Source organism: Zingiber officinale, chromosome 8A (assembly GCF_018446385.1).
Source record: "Zingiber officinale cultivar Zhangliang chromosome 8A, Zo_v1.1, whole genome shotgun sequence".
Lineage (NCBI taxonomy): Eukaryota > Viridiplantae > Streptophyta > Magnoliopsida > Zingiberales > Zingiberaceae > Zingiber > Zingiber officinale.
In genome coordinates, this window is record NC_056000.1 from 141,245,314 (window position 1) to 141,261,216 (window position 15,903).

At 34.1% G+C, this 15,903-nt stretch overlaps 1 protein-coding gene across 1 annotated transcript; it reads right to left on the reverse strand.

Annotated features, from left to right (window-relative positions):
- Positions 1 to 5,112: 5,112 nt before the first annotated feature.
- Positions 5,113 to 12,778, reverse strand: LOC122010454. The gene is made up of 3 exons (XM_042566995.1): positions 12,414 to 12,778; positions 10,410 to 10,487; positions 5,113 to 5,473 (listed from the first exon to the last, which is right to left on the reverse strand). The coding sequence occupies exons 1-3, from the start codon at positions 12,540 to 12,542 to the stop codon at positions 5,342 to 5,344; spliced, it is 339 nt and encodes a 112-aa protein (XP_042422929.1). The 5' UTR covers positions 12,543 to 12,778; the 3' UTR covers positions 5,113 to 5,341.
- Between the last annotated feature and the right edge of the window lie 3,125 nt (positions 12,779 to 15,903).

Consider the following 15,903-nt stretch of genomic DNA (forward strand, 5'->3'; position numbering starts at 1 on the left):
AGGTGGAGGGTCCGGCAGAGGTGGAAGGATCTACGAAAAACTCCTCTGCCAGGAAGTCGAGCCACTCCTCACCCTCACCTGATACGTCATAAGCCTCTGGAGCACCAGGAGCAGCGACTGGCAATGATCAGCCCTTCCAGGCCAGAATCCCCTCGGCAGTGACCTCTGCACCCGCTAATCTAAAACTACGCTGACCTAACTCATCATATATAGTAAGTGGTATGAGTGTCCCTCTGGTAGTGTCTATCCTAGATGAGGAGAAAATCTGGGTCAGGACATGACAGTAAGACATATGGATCACTCCAGATATAGCTGTACTAGATGCATGGACGATGTTATGAAACATATGCAGGGCTATGTCTATATCTAGGCGCTGGCTAAGAGCGTACAAAAAAAATGAATGGGATGGTCGCATCTTCGAGACGTCTCGAGATGTGATGGGTAGGATGCATGCTGTCAGGACTCTGTACATAACGTAGTCCTAAACTCGAAGAAGAGTGAACCTGAACTCAGTAAGGCCAAAGGGTCTCTCCTCCCCAAAAAAATGCATGTAGATGTCATCTAAGGTAATGTGGGAATAGGGAGCACCGAAAAGTAACTCCCTACTCGGGTAACACAAAAATGTACACTCAGACTCCCTAAGTTCTAAGCTAATGCAAAGCAGGGAGGGTGTAAACTGAAGGTCGGTGCCACCAACTATGGTGGAATAGGTGCTATCATCAACCTTTTCAAGGTTGTGATAGAACTGGGCACACAGGTCTTGATTCACTGTAGTGGTGCAGTCAACCAGTTTAGTTAGATGATAGTAGTCTATCATCTGGACTGCGGACAGATAAAATTGGGCAAAATATTCCCTACCGATATACCTAGGTTTAATGGACTCAAAGGTGAACCTTGCAAAATCTATCCTATGTTGCTCCGAGGGGAATCTAGAGTTCGTGGAAGGGGCCCTAGCTAGTGTAGGATCCACAATGCGACGCTTCCTATTTTTGACAATATATAAAAAAAAATGCATAGTGACTACAAATAAGGACAATAGAAAGGTGAGAAATATACCTAAGAGGCATTGTAGAGGGGGTGAGGGAGTTGAAAGGATTGAAGGCGCCTTAGGGGAGGATTTCGCACGAGAATCCCGTGCTCGGTGTCGGCAGGAAAACGAACAGAAATACTTCTGTTCATGGCGATAAATCGGATTGAAGGCGAAAAAAGATTTAAATTAATTAATTTTATAAATAGTTTAAGTTAATTAATTTTTAAAAAATAATTTTAAATTAATTAATTTTGAAAATAATTTTAAGTTAATTTAACTTTGAAAAATAATTTAAGTTAATTAAGTTTTTTAAAAAAATTAAGTTAATTAATTTGAAAAAAAAATTTAAGTTAATTAATTTTGAAAATAATTTTAAGCTAATTAATTTTTGAAAAATAATTTTATGTTAATTAATTTTAAAAATAATGTAAATTAATTAATTTTTGAAAAATAATTTTAAGTTAATTAATTTTGAAACTTTAAGTTAAGTAATTTTGAAAATAATTTAAGTTAATTAATTTTTTAAAAATAATTTAAGTTAATTAATTTTGTAAATAGTTTAAGTTAATTAATTTTTTAAAAATAATTTTAAATTAATTAATTTTGAAAATAATTTTAAATTAATTTAACTTTGAAAAATAATTTAAGTTAATTAATTTTGAAAATAATTTTAGTTAATTAAGAATTTTAACATCAAATTTCAGATTTTAATTCTGATTTTGAATTTAAATTTAAATTAATTTTTGTTACAAATTTAATTTTGAATTAATTTTAATTACGAATTTAATTTTAAAATAATTTTAATTATAAATTTAATTTTGGATTAATTACGAATTTAATTTTAAATTAATTTTAATTATGAATTTAATTTTGGATCAATTTTAATTTCAAATTTACATCGGATCGTGCTTCTATTGCATTGATACTTTCTCGACAGCGATCTAAATTTATTAGTCTTAATAAACTTATTTAATTTTCTTACCAATAACGCCGTTTCAGTTTCATCGATCGACACTTCGAAGTCGAAATCGTCCATCTTGGCTTGTAGGGTCGAAAAAATCAACCCTGTTAACTTTTAGGGTCCGGGCACCCGGAACTCAAAATTTATCTTGATCGACGTGGACTTTGACCGACGCGTCGGGAATAAAATTCTATCCCTCTCCAAGCACCTAGAACCCTTCCAGGCGCCCCGACCAAGACTATAGATATAACTTTGGTCCAAAAGCTATAATAGAACAAGCATTTTTGCAACAACACTTGTACACATTCCAGTTTTCATTTAGCTATTTTTTTCTGAGCTTTTATTGTTGTAAAGAGACTTCTCCACCTGAACGAGAAAGTAGTGCACTTCATTCTTTATTTAATGCAAGTCTTTGTTATTTAAGTTAGTTGTCCAAGAAATGTTTGTTTGCTTTGTTTTTTGTACAGAGACTATTCAACTCTCCATTTAATTGGCCAATGGATCCTAACAAGTAATATCAAAACCAGAATGCTTTAGGAGGACTAACCATCGATTGAAGCACCGAATCAATGGTCGGACCAAGTATATATCCATCGAAGTTCAAAGGGGAGTTCGCTAACTGGAAGAAATGAATGCAGATATTCTTTAAAATCAACTTTGAATTACTTTTAATAATAAAGTTTAATTTTGCAAGGAAGAATACCAATGGACGAAGAAGCAGACCGACTACGTGACAAACGATAAAGCAGAATTCCATCTGATAAGCGTCCTTCCACCACAAAAATTGAACCAAATCAGTACCTACAACTCCGGAAAGAAACTTTGGAAAAAATTTCTTAAGCTACACGAAGGAACATCCGAAGCCAAACTTGTGAGACAAAATTTACTTCACAACCATCTCACCAACCTACGATTTGAAGAAGATGAAACGATTGCACACTTTCACTCGAAGATTAAGGAGGTCATCAACAAACTTTCAAATATCAGAGAAAAGGTAAGCAATCGAGATTCGCTAAGATACGCTCTTAATGCATTCCTTAGAAATATAAAATGACATCACTTGTAAATGTCTTCTATATCTCTAAGGACTCAGAATCTATTACCTTAGAAAAATTATTTTAACTTCTACATTATAAATTGTTTAAGTTTGTAAAATTATTAAATAAAAATTATTGTAAAATAGAAAAAGAAATTAAAGAGATGAAATTAATTCTAATAAAATCTTATCCATTAAAATATTTTGATAAATTAAAACTAAAAAATGATAATTTACAAAAAAAAATATAAAATTTAAAAAATCATACATGCACATATAATACAAATACTAAAAAATATAATTTAAACTAGTATTTTAAAAGGACGATTTAGGAAAAATTCTCAAGAATACATTCCAAAAAAATTCCTAATTAACTCAATTGGAAAGAACTTATTTTGGATTCCAAAGTCTTGTCTAACTTGAACCTGAATTAAACTTAGTACTTTCGGCAAGAAAATTAAACGTTTAAATTTTTTTAAAAGACTTTATCTAGAAATGATTGATGATCCAATAACCAAAAAGACTTAATACCTCACCACAATCAGAAAACCAAATATTAAAATAAAATATTTAATTGACTAATTAATAGAGTATTAAAATTTAAATTAAATAATATTTTAATAGTTACTTAAATATTTTATAATATTCTTAATTTAGAAAACTTTTTTTCATCTTAAAAAATTTTAAGTTTAAAGATAAAAAAGTTTGTGCAAAGTATAAAATAAATTTTGATAAAACAAAGTTTATAAAATAAAAAAAGTATGTGCAAAGTATAAAATAAATTTTGATAAAACAAAGTTTATAAAATAAAAAAAAGTATGTGCAAAGTATAAAATAAATTTTGATAAAGCAAAATTTATAAAATAACTTAGAAAATTTTTCTACTTGAAATTTTCTTAAAATTTTTTTTATGCAACAATTTAAGTTTCTAAAATTATTATAAATTTTTTTATCAAAATAATTTCTAAAATTTTTAAAAGTTTGATAAATTTTTTCAAAATCATTTGAAACTCAAAATTACCCTTTGATTTGTTGATACCTCATTTTTTTGTGCGATCAAAAAGGAAAAGAGAAATAAGTTTAAAGAAAGGTAGCTTAAAATTTTTATTACTTTTTACACATTATTATAAAATTTATTATTTTTATATTAAAATTTATTTTTATATTATAAAAATCGAACAAAAGACACAAGTAAGACCAGAAGTTGAGTTTGGATGAGCCATATTCCAAATGACCAAAATCACCCAAAGAGAACGGAGACAAAACAGAAGACCTGAACCAAGGCTAGCAACACCAGAACAGTGGGCCCAGATCAAAAAAATCAACCCTATTGATTTTTAGGATCTGGGCGCCCGAAATCCAAAATTTATCATGATCGACATGGAATTTGACAAACGCATCGAAGATAGAATTCTATCCCACTCCAAACACTTAGTACATATTTCAATTTTCATTTGATACAAGTGTACGTTATTTAAGTTAGTTGTCCAAGAAAGATTCGTTTGTTTTATTTTTTGTGTAAAGACTATTCAGCTCCCCTTGCAGCCTTGCAATGGGTCCTAACATAAAGAACTTGCTCCCCCTACACATGTTCATTCTAATTTTGCATTACTTATGATGAGAACAAGACTCCTCATTCCTATGTCTCCTGTTATTCCCCCAGTTATTTCTTTATCAGAGGAGGCACCCATTGTTCTTGATGATACATTGGCCCTTCTCCCAGCTTTACCTTCCTCTTCCACTAGGTCTCATACTAAAAAAACTCCTTGCAAAAGATCAGTTACTTCTAGATCTATTACAACACCCGTTGAACAAGATCCTCCACTAGTGAGCCTCCCTTCTCCTATCCTCTCTTCACAAGCCTATGATCCTCCTTCCTTTTCTTCACCATTTACAAGTTCCCCCACCCCTCTATCTTATTCCAACAAGGCCATGGATTTCCATCTTTGATCAATCAAACTTCTACTTCTATGCATCTAAGAAGGACCTTCACTGAGCGTGTCGATGACCACAATCATCAAACTACTGCGATAAATTTTTAAATTTAACTTCCTTGTTTTGTACTTACAAAATGTGACTCTACTATCATTCTATCCAACTATATGCCTCAAGATACCCATCAAATGCTACAATCCCAAGAAAAGGAAAAAAAACTTAGAGTTACAGTTAGAAGGACTTAATTATACACTTAGCATTGAAAGGGCTTTAAAAGATAAAATCCTCTCGGATGTTACTCACAAAACTACCCTACTAAAACAATTACAACAATCACATGATTTAGGGTGAGTTAACCCCAAACAAATAAAGAAAAGACTCATAAGGAAACAAATGTCTTTACAACACTCCTAAAATATCTAAACAATATGTCATACATCCATCCCGTCTCCTCGTCTACTCTGTTCGCATGCCTTCCATCATATCCTATCCTGAGAAGTATCTCCCTCAACTGTGGATGTGTCACAATGTGATAACCAATCATTCAATCCATAATCATGACCCTAAAAGTACCTCCTAAGAGAATGTGCAATTATATAATCAAAGTCAACATAAATTACATTATCAATCAATCAATCATATTTATTCAGACCCTTCTAAAAACTAACTCGAAAGAATCCAAATCACCATTGAATCAACCTACACACAATCCGCACACTAAAACCACAACTAATCGAACAAGCAGAAAGCAACAAGTTAAATAGCTATGTAGTTTAAACTAGCACACATGGAAAGGATTCGCTAGAAATCATGGTATCAAATCTAAAATACCAAAATCATCAATCATGAGGAGATTAACACACCCTTTAATTCTAGCAACTCTCTCTAACTCAAATCCAAGATAAAACAGACACCACTCAATTCAAATTAACTAACACATTGAAAACATCGACAAGTAAACATAGTATCAAAAAATCTGAATCTTTGTTATAACAAACTAGAACACATCAAAGGTGTTACTAACTATTAAATATGTCCAATAACTCATCTAACATGAAAGAGATAAGTACAACTTTATACTCGAATCGAAATTACTCAAATTCTATCTTAACAGTTCACTATCAAATCTATCTAGTAGTGTTCCAAATCTATAACAATAGGCAAGAACACATCAAAATTCAAATCACGTTCTACCAATTGGAACTAGAAGCTTGGAACAAACCCCCAATCCACTCACATCTATTACATCATCCTTTATTATAACAAGAAGAAACAAGAATCAAGTCATGATAAAGACATCATCCTCTATTACATCCAAAATTTGTTCGACATAGCAGAAACAATTATGAGAACCAAGAAATGCATTTAATGCAGCTCAACACACCAACAACATGGCCAGAGATCCGAACACAATAAAGTAATAGCATCATCAATCAAAGCTTAATCTACAAAACTCTGCTCAAACTTTTGAAAGGAACAAGGAGAAGCAAAATTTCACCATCCAAAGCTTAAACTACCAAACAAATATTTGTCCAGAAATTTTAGAAACAATAAGAAGCAAAAGCATCATCAATCAAGACTAAATCCACCAACAATCTATCCAAAACTTTCGAGAGCAATGGGAAGGTTCAAAACATCATCAAATCCAACAAAATCCATCAAAATCTTGATATAGAATCCCAAACTACTTGAAAAAATCCGAACAAAACCCAATACTATCTTAAATGCCTAAAATCCTTGCAAAAATCCAAAAAACATCAAAAGTCGGAGCAAGAACATCTCGAAAAGCGATTAAACCTCAACACAATCATCAAATCAAACATCACACATAAACATATCGACTCCTCCAAGGCACCTATCCCTTATCTCACAAATCCCATACCACCATAGAAGAATGTACTTGTCTTTCTCCTCCTTGTTCTGCCATTGGGAGCCCTCGGCCACTCGTTGACGTGCTGCTAGTGCAATGGTCAACTGTTAAAAGCCCTCAACTAATAACTATGATAATAATTAAGAGTTTTTACATAAGTCGGTACAGCTCAACTGTGAGCTTGTGAGAAAATATATATAATTTATTATAATTATTAGTAGGTCGACTTAACTCAAATTCATTGACTTGTTTAGTTCAGCTAAGGTTAACTAATTTGAGGGGCAAGTGTTGAGAATATAAGGTTCAACAAGACCATACCGAAAGTCTCATAGATTTGTGATTAACAAGTTAAGGCCTACTTGATGAATGTAGCATGTAAGTACAGCTCAACTTTGTGCATTCTATATGATTCAGAGTTTCGATCCTATTAGGAATTGTTACTAATTAATTCCTGATTCTAATAGTGAGGGTTGTTGGATTTGAATAAAATAATAAGAATTATAAAAGACCTTTATTAAATATATTCCATAAATACTGAAACTCTATTTTAAAATTTAAATGGAAAACACAAATACCTTATCACTACGAAGCATTCTCGAGAAAGAGAATATCCTCCTCGATTCCAACTACCTAGATTGGTATAGGAAATTGAAAATCGTCTTAAAATACGAGAGAAAAATTTACGTGCTCGAAGATGAACCACTAAAAAAACCTACACCCAATATTTCAGAGGAAGATCAATCATATTATTCTCAGTATATGGAAGATGCACTGGATGTGTAATGTATAATGTTGTCTTCTATGTCTTTCGAATTACAGAGACAACATGAGAACATGAGTGCTAGGGAGATTGATTAGCACTTGCATGAGCTCTTCCATGCTGGAGGAAGGAATCCAAGTTGAGTCTTATGTACTCAAGATAATCAGATACATAGAGAGACTCGAGAGCTTAGGTTCCAAGTTATGTAGACTCAATAAGTCTATTTATGAACTAAAACAAGCATCTCGGAGTTGGAATTTACGATTTGATAAAGTCATAAAAGATTTTTCTTTTATCAAAAATCTAGAAGAACCTTGCGTTTACAAGAAGGTTAGTAGGAGCAAGATTATGTTCCTAGTGTTGTATGTTGATGATATACTTCTTATAGGCAATGACATCCTTAGCCTAGAATCTACAAAGACTTGGTTGGGAGAATGTTTCTCAATAAAAGATCTCAGGGATGCAACCTATGTCTTAGGTATTAAAATATTAGACAAAGCAGGTTACTAGGGTTGAATCAAGGTGTATACATTGATAAAATACTAAATAAATTCGATATGTAGTGTCACATAATGTGCATCTTACCAAGACTATGTGTCCAAGAACACATGAAGAAAGAAGTAGAATGGACAAGATACCTTATGTTTCGGCTATAGGGTTCATAATGTATGCTATGATATGCACTCGACCAGATGTCTCATATGCATTAAACATGATGAATAAATATCAATCAAATTATGAAGAGAGTCAGGGTACTGCGATAAATATTATACTTAAGTATCTTAAAAGAACAAAGAACATGTTCTTAATTTTTGGAAAAGACGAGGAAATAGTCGTCAGAGGATATACTGACGCAAGTTTTCAGATCATGATAATCTAAAATCACAACAAGGATATGTTTTGTCTAAATGGTGCAGTTGTTTGTTGGAGGAGTTCCAAGCAGGAGACAGTTGCAGATTCAACAACTGAATTCGAGTACATAACAACTTCAAAGACAGCAAAGGAAGTTGTGTAGATCAAGAACTTCATAGCGGAACTTGAAGTGGTTCCTAACATTGTTGATCTAATTATACTATATCGTGAAAATAATGCAACCATAGCACAAACAAAGGAGGCAAGGTCTCAACAACAATCCAAACATGTACTAAGAAAGTATCACCTCCTTAGAGAGATTGATCAAAAAGGTGATGTGTTAGTTAGCAAAGTAAATACCAACGAGAATATTGCAAATTCACTCACAAAGGCCTTACCTCTATAGAAATATGAGACCCATGTGAGGAGCGTAGGACTGAGTCTGTAGTGTTTGGCAATAGTGCAAGTGGGAGATTCCCAAGGCGTGCACACTTCTCATATCTTTCCATGGGGAAGGTTCCGTCGTACGATCCTCTGCCTGCTCATGCCGCGAACCATATCATTTGTCGATAGCTCTGGTTGACAAAAGAATATCGTCGGATCCTCCTTTTGTCTATTACTGAACAGAGCAAGTGAGTCGCTTGATCAACCTTCCACTGTCCGAGCTACGCTACAATGCTGAGCGGGAAGCCTGGTATGAGTATAATCTGCTCAGTCGTGACTCCACTTCGCCGATTCTGAATTTGATATAAGTCCAAGGGAGCTGACCGCTCGACGTGTGCATCGGCAATACTTGGCTCTTAAGAGCATCAAAAGTTCGACGCATGGTCGAGCTATGATAATATCGGATCGGAGATTCTTTATTTCAATCGAGCAAGTGGGTTGCCCAACCAATCGGCGATATAGGAGAGTGGACCTTGACTTTGACCCACAAAGTCTAGACGGATCCAGAGATACTTAACCTTATATATACCTATTAATATACAATCGGCCTTCATCGAATCTCTGTGAACACCCTCATCCTTCAACTTGACTGCTGTAGGCCATTCCTGAGAACCTAACAGCTCCAACATGACCTCAAAACCTCAAGAGATTTCCCAATCCTAATTCAAAAAGATCCGTGACCAAGCTACTGACCCTCATAGTGTGGCACTTGTAAGATGCTACTGGTTCTAAGGGAGCTTCCGCAGACCTACTGCTTGAATGAGATAAACTGAAAATTCATAGTGTGGCACTTGTAAGATGCTACTGGTTCTAAGGGAGCTTCCGCAGACCTACTGCTTGAATGAGATAAACTGAAAATTCATAGTGTGGCACTTGTAAGATGCTACTGGTTCTAAGGGAGCTTCCGCAGAACTACTGCTTGAATGAGATAAACTGAAAATTCTAACCTGATATTTAGTGCAAGTCCATACAATCAGCTTAAACTAAAAATTTAGTCACTAAAAAGGAAAGAAAAATTTGTTCCCAACTGTACTTTAAGCAATACCTCAACCCTAAACCCTAATAGCCCCTGTCATTGTAACTCCATATATTGATCTGCAGGAGTAAATTAAAGTTGAATATAAAAAACAAAAGTAGGTAATCGTCAAAAACAAACTTATTTGTTAACCTAAATAATGCAGATCAGCTAAGAGTTAAAAGCAAGATGTGCTTCAGTTATTTAATTTCCATAGCATCGGCCACCTACCGCAAGTCAATAGGCCTAAACTCAATTCTTTATTCCTCAGGCTAATGAAAGTACAATGAAGAAAACAGTGCTCTAAGATTATAAGCATATTGGAAAATGGAATGTCAAGTCTCAACCATAGCTACTACCTCGCTTAAAAATCCATCACATTTAATTTCTTAATATGACATCCAAAATTGTAGGATGATATTAGTAAACTATAACAATAAAATGGAATAAAATAAGTCTAGCATATGAAGATCATACTTCTAGATATGATAGGTTAGAAAACATACTCTAGTGTCATCTGAACCAGAAATTAAAAGTGAGCCTTTGGCGTTCCATGCAATGGCATTGACACAACCCTGATGGCCCTGAAAACAGCCACAACTAAGGTAAATTTAAAGGTAAAAGAAATAATGCAAGCAGAAAAAACTAGATAAAAGATGCAAGGAAAAGAAAAACATTGATGATCAATCATGGATAACTTGGCATCCAAAACATGGCACAGAATTTAGTAGATCAAATCCCCAAGGCATCATCACATATTCAATTCCCTGTTTGCTGATAAAATCCCATGCAAGATCCTTCTGCAAAAGTCCCTATCATGCTTGTTGCGGGAAAGTGGGGCCGGGAAATTGTTCCTGTCATTGACACATAGGAAACACGCTCTTAATGTCCAACTATGTAATTTTATTATCCTTACAAGTTTTCATTGGTTATAGTCTTATGATGCATATATAATCATCCTTAATCAAGTAATTTTTGTATATTTCGAGAATATGATAAAATGGTGCATTATCTCAGCAAGCACATGCACATTAACTATAGAATAAATTGCTCGTCTTTGAACATACTACACCATCTACACCTTTGTTCTTCTTTATTATCGGTTGGAGCATCACATAATTGATCTCAAATATTAGTATTTCGTTCTTTTATTGTTTCTACTACCTATACACATCCATTTATGCATTCTCATTAATGTTAAGTATCAGCATAAGAACAAACAGTCATGTTGATTTCTTTTGAAGCACAATGTCCAACAGTACACAAACAACTTCACGACCAGGATTTATGCTACTACAGCTTGTACACATTATGAATTAAGGCTGATAAATTAGTTATATGTATGATTCTTTTTAAGCACGGTTGACCACAAAAAATACAACAATTCTCAGTGACTATTCTATCACGGAATACTTTTAAATCATAATGTCGAACACGTGGTGCTACTGTTGTCCACCTTAGAAAAGATAATTCACATATAATGTGCATATTAACTACAGTTTGAACATCATGAGTATGATTATGAACAGGTTGTTTATTTTATTTTCTCTATAATCAATAATTAGTCATATAAGGCAACTGCTTGCATGAATTAAATCACTTAAAACCCAGACCCATCTGGGCTATCTGCTACTAGTTTGTATGCAGAAATCCTTTGATTTCTAGAATTGACCTTGATTATTGAACCAAGCTTATGTTTGAAACTGAAAGAGTTTTTTTGACATATGTGTAAAAAAAATACTCAAACTCTATTAATGTGACTGCTACAATGTACCCAAATTGAAGCAGAAGTAGTATGAGTAGGTTGAGAGTTAATAAGACCAGCGATTTAGCATTTATCGTCCAAAAAAACAATTTTCAGGCCACTCTCATCCATGAAACTGAGTGAGTCGTCAACACAACATGGAGATCAGGTGTTTCAATAGAGATAGGTTTAACCATGACTTCTTGGAGGGCATTCTGTTTAGCTTCATAATTAACAACACCGACATTCAACATGAACTGTCTTGAAATTTGTGGGTGAGAATGCATATTCGTTAAACACAAGTTCTGAGTTGTTGCACAAAGTAATTGCATTTTTGGAATCTGAGTTGTTGTAAGCATCATGATTAGCATTTTGCTCAGGGACTCTGCATAACACTAGGCCAAGAAGAATACAGTTCCTAAAAAATCTTCTTTCGTGCATGTGCAATAAAGTAATTTGGTAGATAAATTACAGTCACAGTAGGGATAAAATGGGAGAAGTATAAATATCTCACAATAGTGTGAGGCAAATAAAGGGAATGAAGAAGCATATTGGCATGCAAACTTCTAAAGAAAGACCGTAGGACCATAAAATCAAGCCAGATTATTGTTATAGACTGTCTAAAATCATAAAACCCACAAAGCCAGATTATTTGTGAAGACGATATTGTGAAAGGTAAGCAAAGGGACCATCGTGGCAGACTAACAATAAGCGAAAATTCAAGAATCTCGTCTAGGTCATCATCCTGCTTTTGTGGTAGACTTACAACAACGGCAGCATTCAGCGCTTCCTGCAGCTTGGACTCGGCGGAAAAACCCAAGGTGGTCTGTTTCCCCATCTTCCCCCTTCCCACAAAGGAGCACTGGCGTTCCACGGGCACCAAAATCCTCCGCATCTGTGCTCTTGTTAACTGCAGGCAAGCCGCTTCCCAGATGAGAGAGCCCTAGAGCCGCTGGCATCGGCACCCGGCATGGAGGACCCTATGTATCTCTGGCCTCGTACACCGTTTCATCACCACCATCATCTGAACCGGCATAAAATCCCCTCATCGTCAAGAAGGAAGGATCGCTGCGACTGCGACTTCTCGATGCCCTCCCAAAATCCAGGGCATGGTGTGAACCGCGAAGTGTCTTATCAATGAGAGCTAGGGCTTGGCTGTGGGGGTGGGCGGGCGGGGCGAGGCGTGTTTCTTTTCCCGCCATCTGCAGAGACACAGAAGACATCTGATGGAGATCAGTCGGTCAGAATTTGGGGAGCTATTCCCGCGCGGGGTGAGCCTGATCCAATCTAAACGGACGGCGGATTTGACGAGGAAGAATCATTCTGGTGCGCCGCGAGACAGACTAGACTTGGACATGGCAGGCTGGCGAGCAAACAGTGTGAAGATAAGTTCCCATCTTACTAGGTGGAACTCGGAGACATCTGCTCGCAACAGGAACCCATTTGAATGGTCGGGGGCTGTTATTTTTCACACGTGTCGATGTCTTGCTCTTGTCTCTTTCCATTTGTCACTTTTGACTTTTAATTCTGAGAGTGAGGAAATTAATTAATTAATTAATTTAATTTAATTAATCAAATTAAACACAGTAATTTGATTTAATTAACCTACTCTATTTAAACAAATTAATTTAATTAATCAAATTATTCTAAGCAATTCAAGTAACTTATTCTATTTAATCATAATAACTTTTGACTCGGAACTCGGAATCAAGATCTGTCAGCTTTGCCGCGTGGGAAATGCAAATATCTACACGCCCATCAAATTTCAAGCCAAAATACCAAGGTTCGGGCACGTTTCGGAGCATATTTCAAATTTCGGTTTGCTAACGATATGAGTCGGAAAACCTCTTTCAAATAGACATAACTTTTGACTCGGGATAAATTATGGGGCACCCCAATATATCAAATCGAAGAGAATTACAAGATCTACAAGTGTCGTGTAGGGCGGAAGGTGTAAAAAAAAAGTTGAACGGGGCAAAAAGGAGTTACGGTGATTTTTAAAACTTTGAAAGGTCATAACTTTTGACTCAGAAATCGAAACGAGGCACGGTCAGTTGCTATGGTTCCAGAATTTGGAGATCTATATTTGTTACAGGGGGCTTTAGCCCTCCGTAATGGCCAATTTTTTTGTCGAAAAAATATCGTTTAGACCCTTTTCCGGGCCCCCAAAAATTTTTTATACCCCTCTATTGATAACTTTTGTCTCGGAACTCAGAATCAATTTCCGTTTCAACACAAGCATTCAGATTTGAATGATCTATATGGCCGTCAAATTATATTAAAATTATTTCCAAAGCTCATAACTTTTGATTTGGATCTCTGAATCAGGATTCGTCTATTATGGCACATGCAAAATTCAAAGATCTATATACGTATCAAATTTCAGCCTAATATTCCATCGTTTAGGCTTGTTTCACGAAGAGAGAGTGTGTTTTTCTGTGAAAGAGAAGATGGGAGGGAGGGGAGGAGGGAGGTGTGAAAGAGGAGACAGAGAGGAGAGAGGAGGGAGAGAGTGGTTTTTCTCTCCATGGGAAGATAAAGATAAAGCTAAATCTCGATCTTCGTAAAATGAACTTCTTTTGCTTATTTAGAATCTTTTTCTGTTTCATACTGTTCTAGAATACAAATAGACACCGAACAGATTTCTATACGAAAAGTAATAATTGTACTGAGATATTATAGATATCATAATTATTTGTTTGGGATAGAATCAAGATCATAATTATTAATGAAAATTCATACATTTTAAAGTTGAGACTCCAATGTTTAAACTATTTTAATCTTTTGAAGATCAACATTCATTAGCTCGAAAATCATAATTAGGATCCCTCTATATCGGGGTCAAATTAAAATGTTAATTTAAGTGTCATTCGGAAAAAATTTTAGCCATGTTAAAAGGGTATCTCCAATGATTAGATTAGAAATCTAAATGAATTTTTTTCATGATTTCAATATGTCATCTCAATAATATGAAATTTTATTAAAATATCTTTAATGGTTAAAGTTCTTATTTCATTCATAGCATTAGTTGCATGGCATGCATATATTGTATCAAATTCGAGAAAAAAAATATATTTGTAATTTTACTGTTGCTCTTGAAATGTAATATTTTTAATTTCACAAATCTCCCATAAATCTTTTATTGGAGATGCTTTAATATAGGAGAAAGTAGTTAGAGAGGGATAGAGAACATCATAGGGAGGAGTGAACTAACTAATTCAATTTAATGAAACTAACTAACATGTTCAATCTAATTAAACTCATTAATTGAAATTTACCTAATCTAAATCCCCGAATTCATTAAATTATTATTCATCGAATTCATTCAATTATTCTAACCATCCTAGTTACAAAAATTTAATACATCTAATTATCCTTAATAAACTCATTATTTAGATTTTAATTATCTAATTAACCAATTGAATTTAATTCATATAATATATTAAATTTTATTTATCTAATTAAAATAATCTATTTAAACTCTTTGATTAGATTTAACTAATCTGATTAACCTACTTAATCTTCTAAAATTCATTAAATATAGTGCATGAATTACATTAACTAGATTTAATTTATCGTATTTAACTCATTGATTACATTTATTTAATCCTATTAAATTAATCAATGTGATAATCTTAAATTACTTAATCTATTTAAACTAAGGGGGTGTTTGATTTAAGGGAATAGAAGTGGAGAATAAGAATGAGAATCATTGATTGTCATTATTAATGTTTATGTCTGTCATTATTAATGTTTATGTCATTGTTAATGTTTGGATTATAGGAATAGGAATAAGGGAATGAATCCTTGAAATTGGGTAATAACTCATTCCCATGTACCTCTCCTTCAATGAGTCATTACCCTATTTTCATCAATCAATATACTCTTATTCCAAAAATACCCTTGACCTAAAACTAAAATTTTCTCCCTTAATATCAGATATCAAAATTTATTTATTTATTTTTCCTTCATATCACTTCTCTCTCCTTGCTCTCTCTCATCCTATTTTCTCTCTCATCATTTTATCACACACTTTCTCTCTCCTATCAAACTCTCTTTTCTCTTTTTTTTCTCATCATACTTTTGCTCTCATCACAATTTCTCTCTCGAAAATCTCTTTTGTCATACTCCCTCCTTTTTTTTTCCTCAACATCTCTCATCATCTTTCCCATCATCTTTCCCATCACACTTTCTCTCTCATCACACACTCTCTCTCCCCTCATTTTTTCTCATTACATTTTCTATCTCTTCATCCT

Coding starts and splice junctions, on each gene's coding strand:
- LOC122010454 (XM_042566995.1), bottom strand. CDS start 12,542: ATGCGGAGGATTTTGGTGCCCGTGGAACGCCAGTGCTCCTTTGTGGGA. Junction 10,488..12,413: donor CGCTGAATGCTGCCGTTGTT/GTAAGTCTACCA, acceptor GGCTGTTTTCAG/GGCCATCAGGGTTGTGTCAA. Junction 5,474..10,409: donor CTGGTTCAGATGACACTAGA/GTATGTTTTCTA, acceptor ACACATCCACAG/TTGAGGGAGATACTTCTCAG.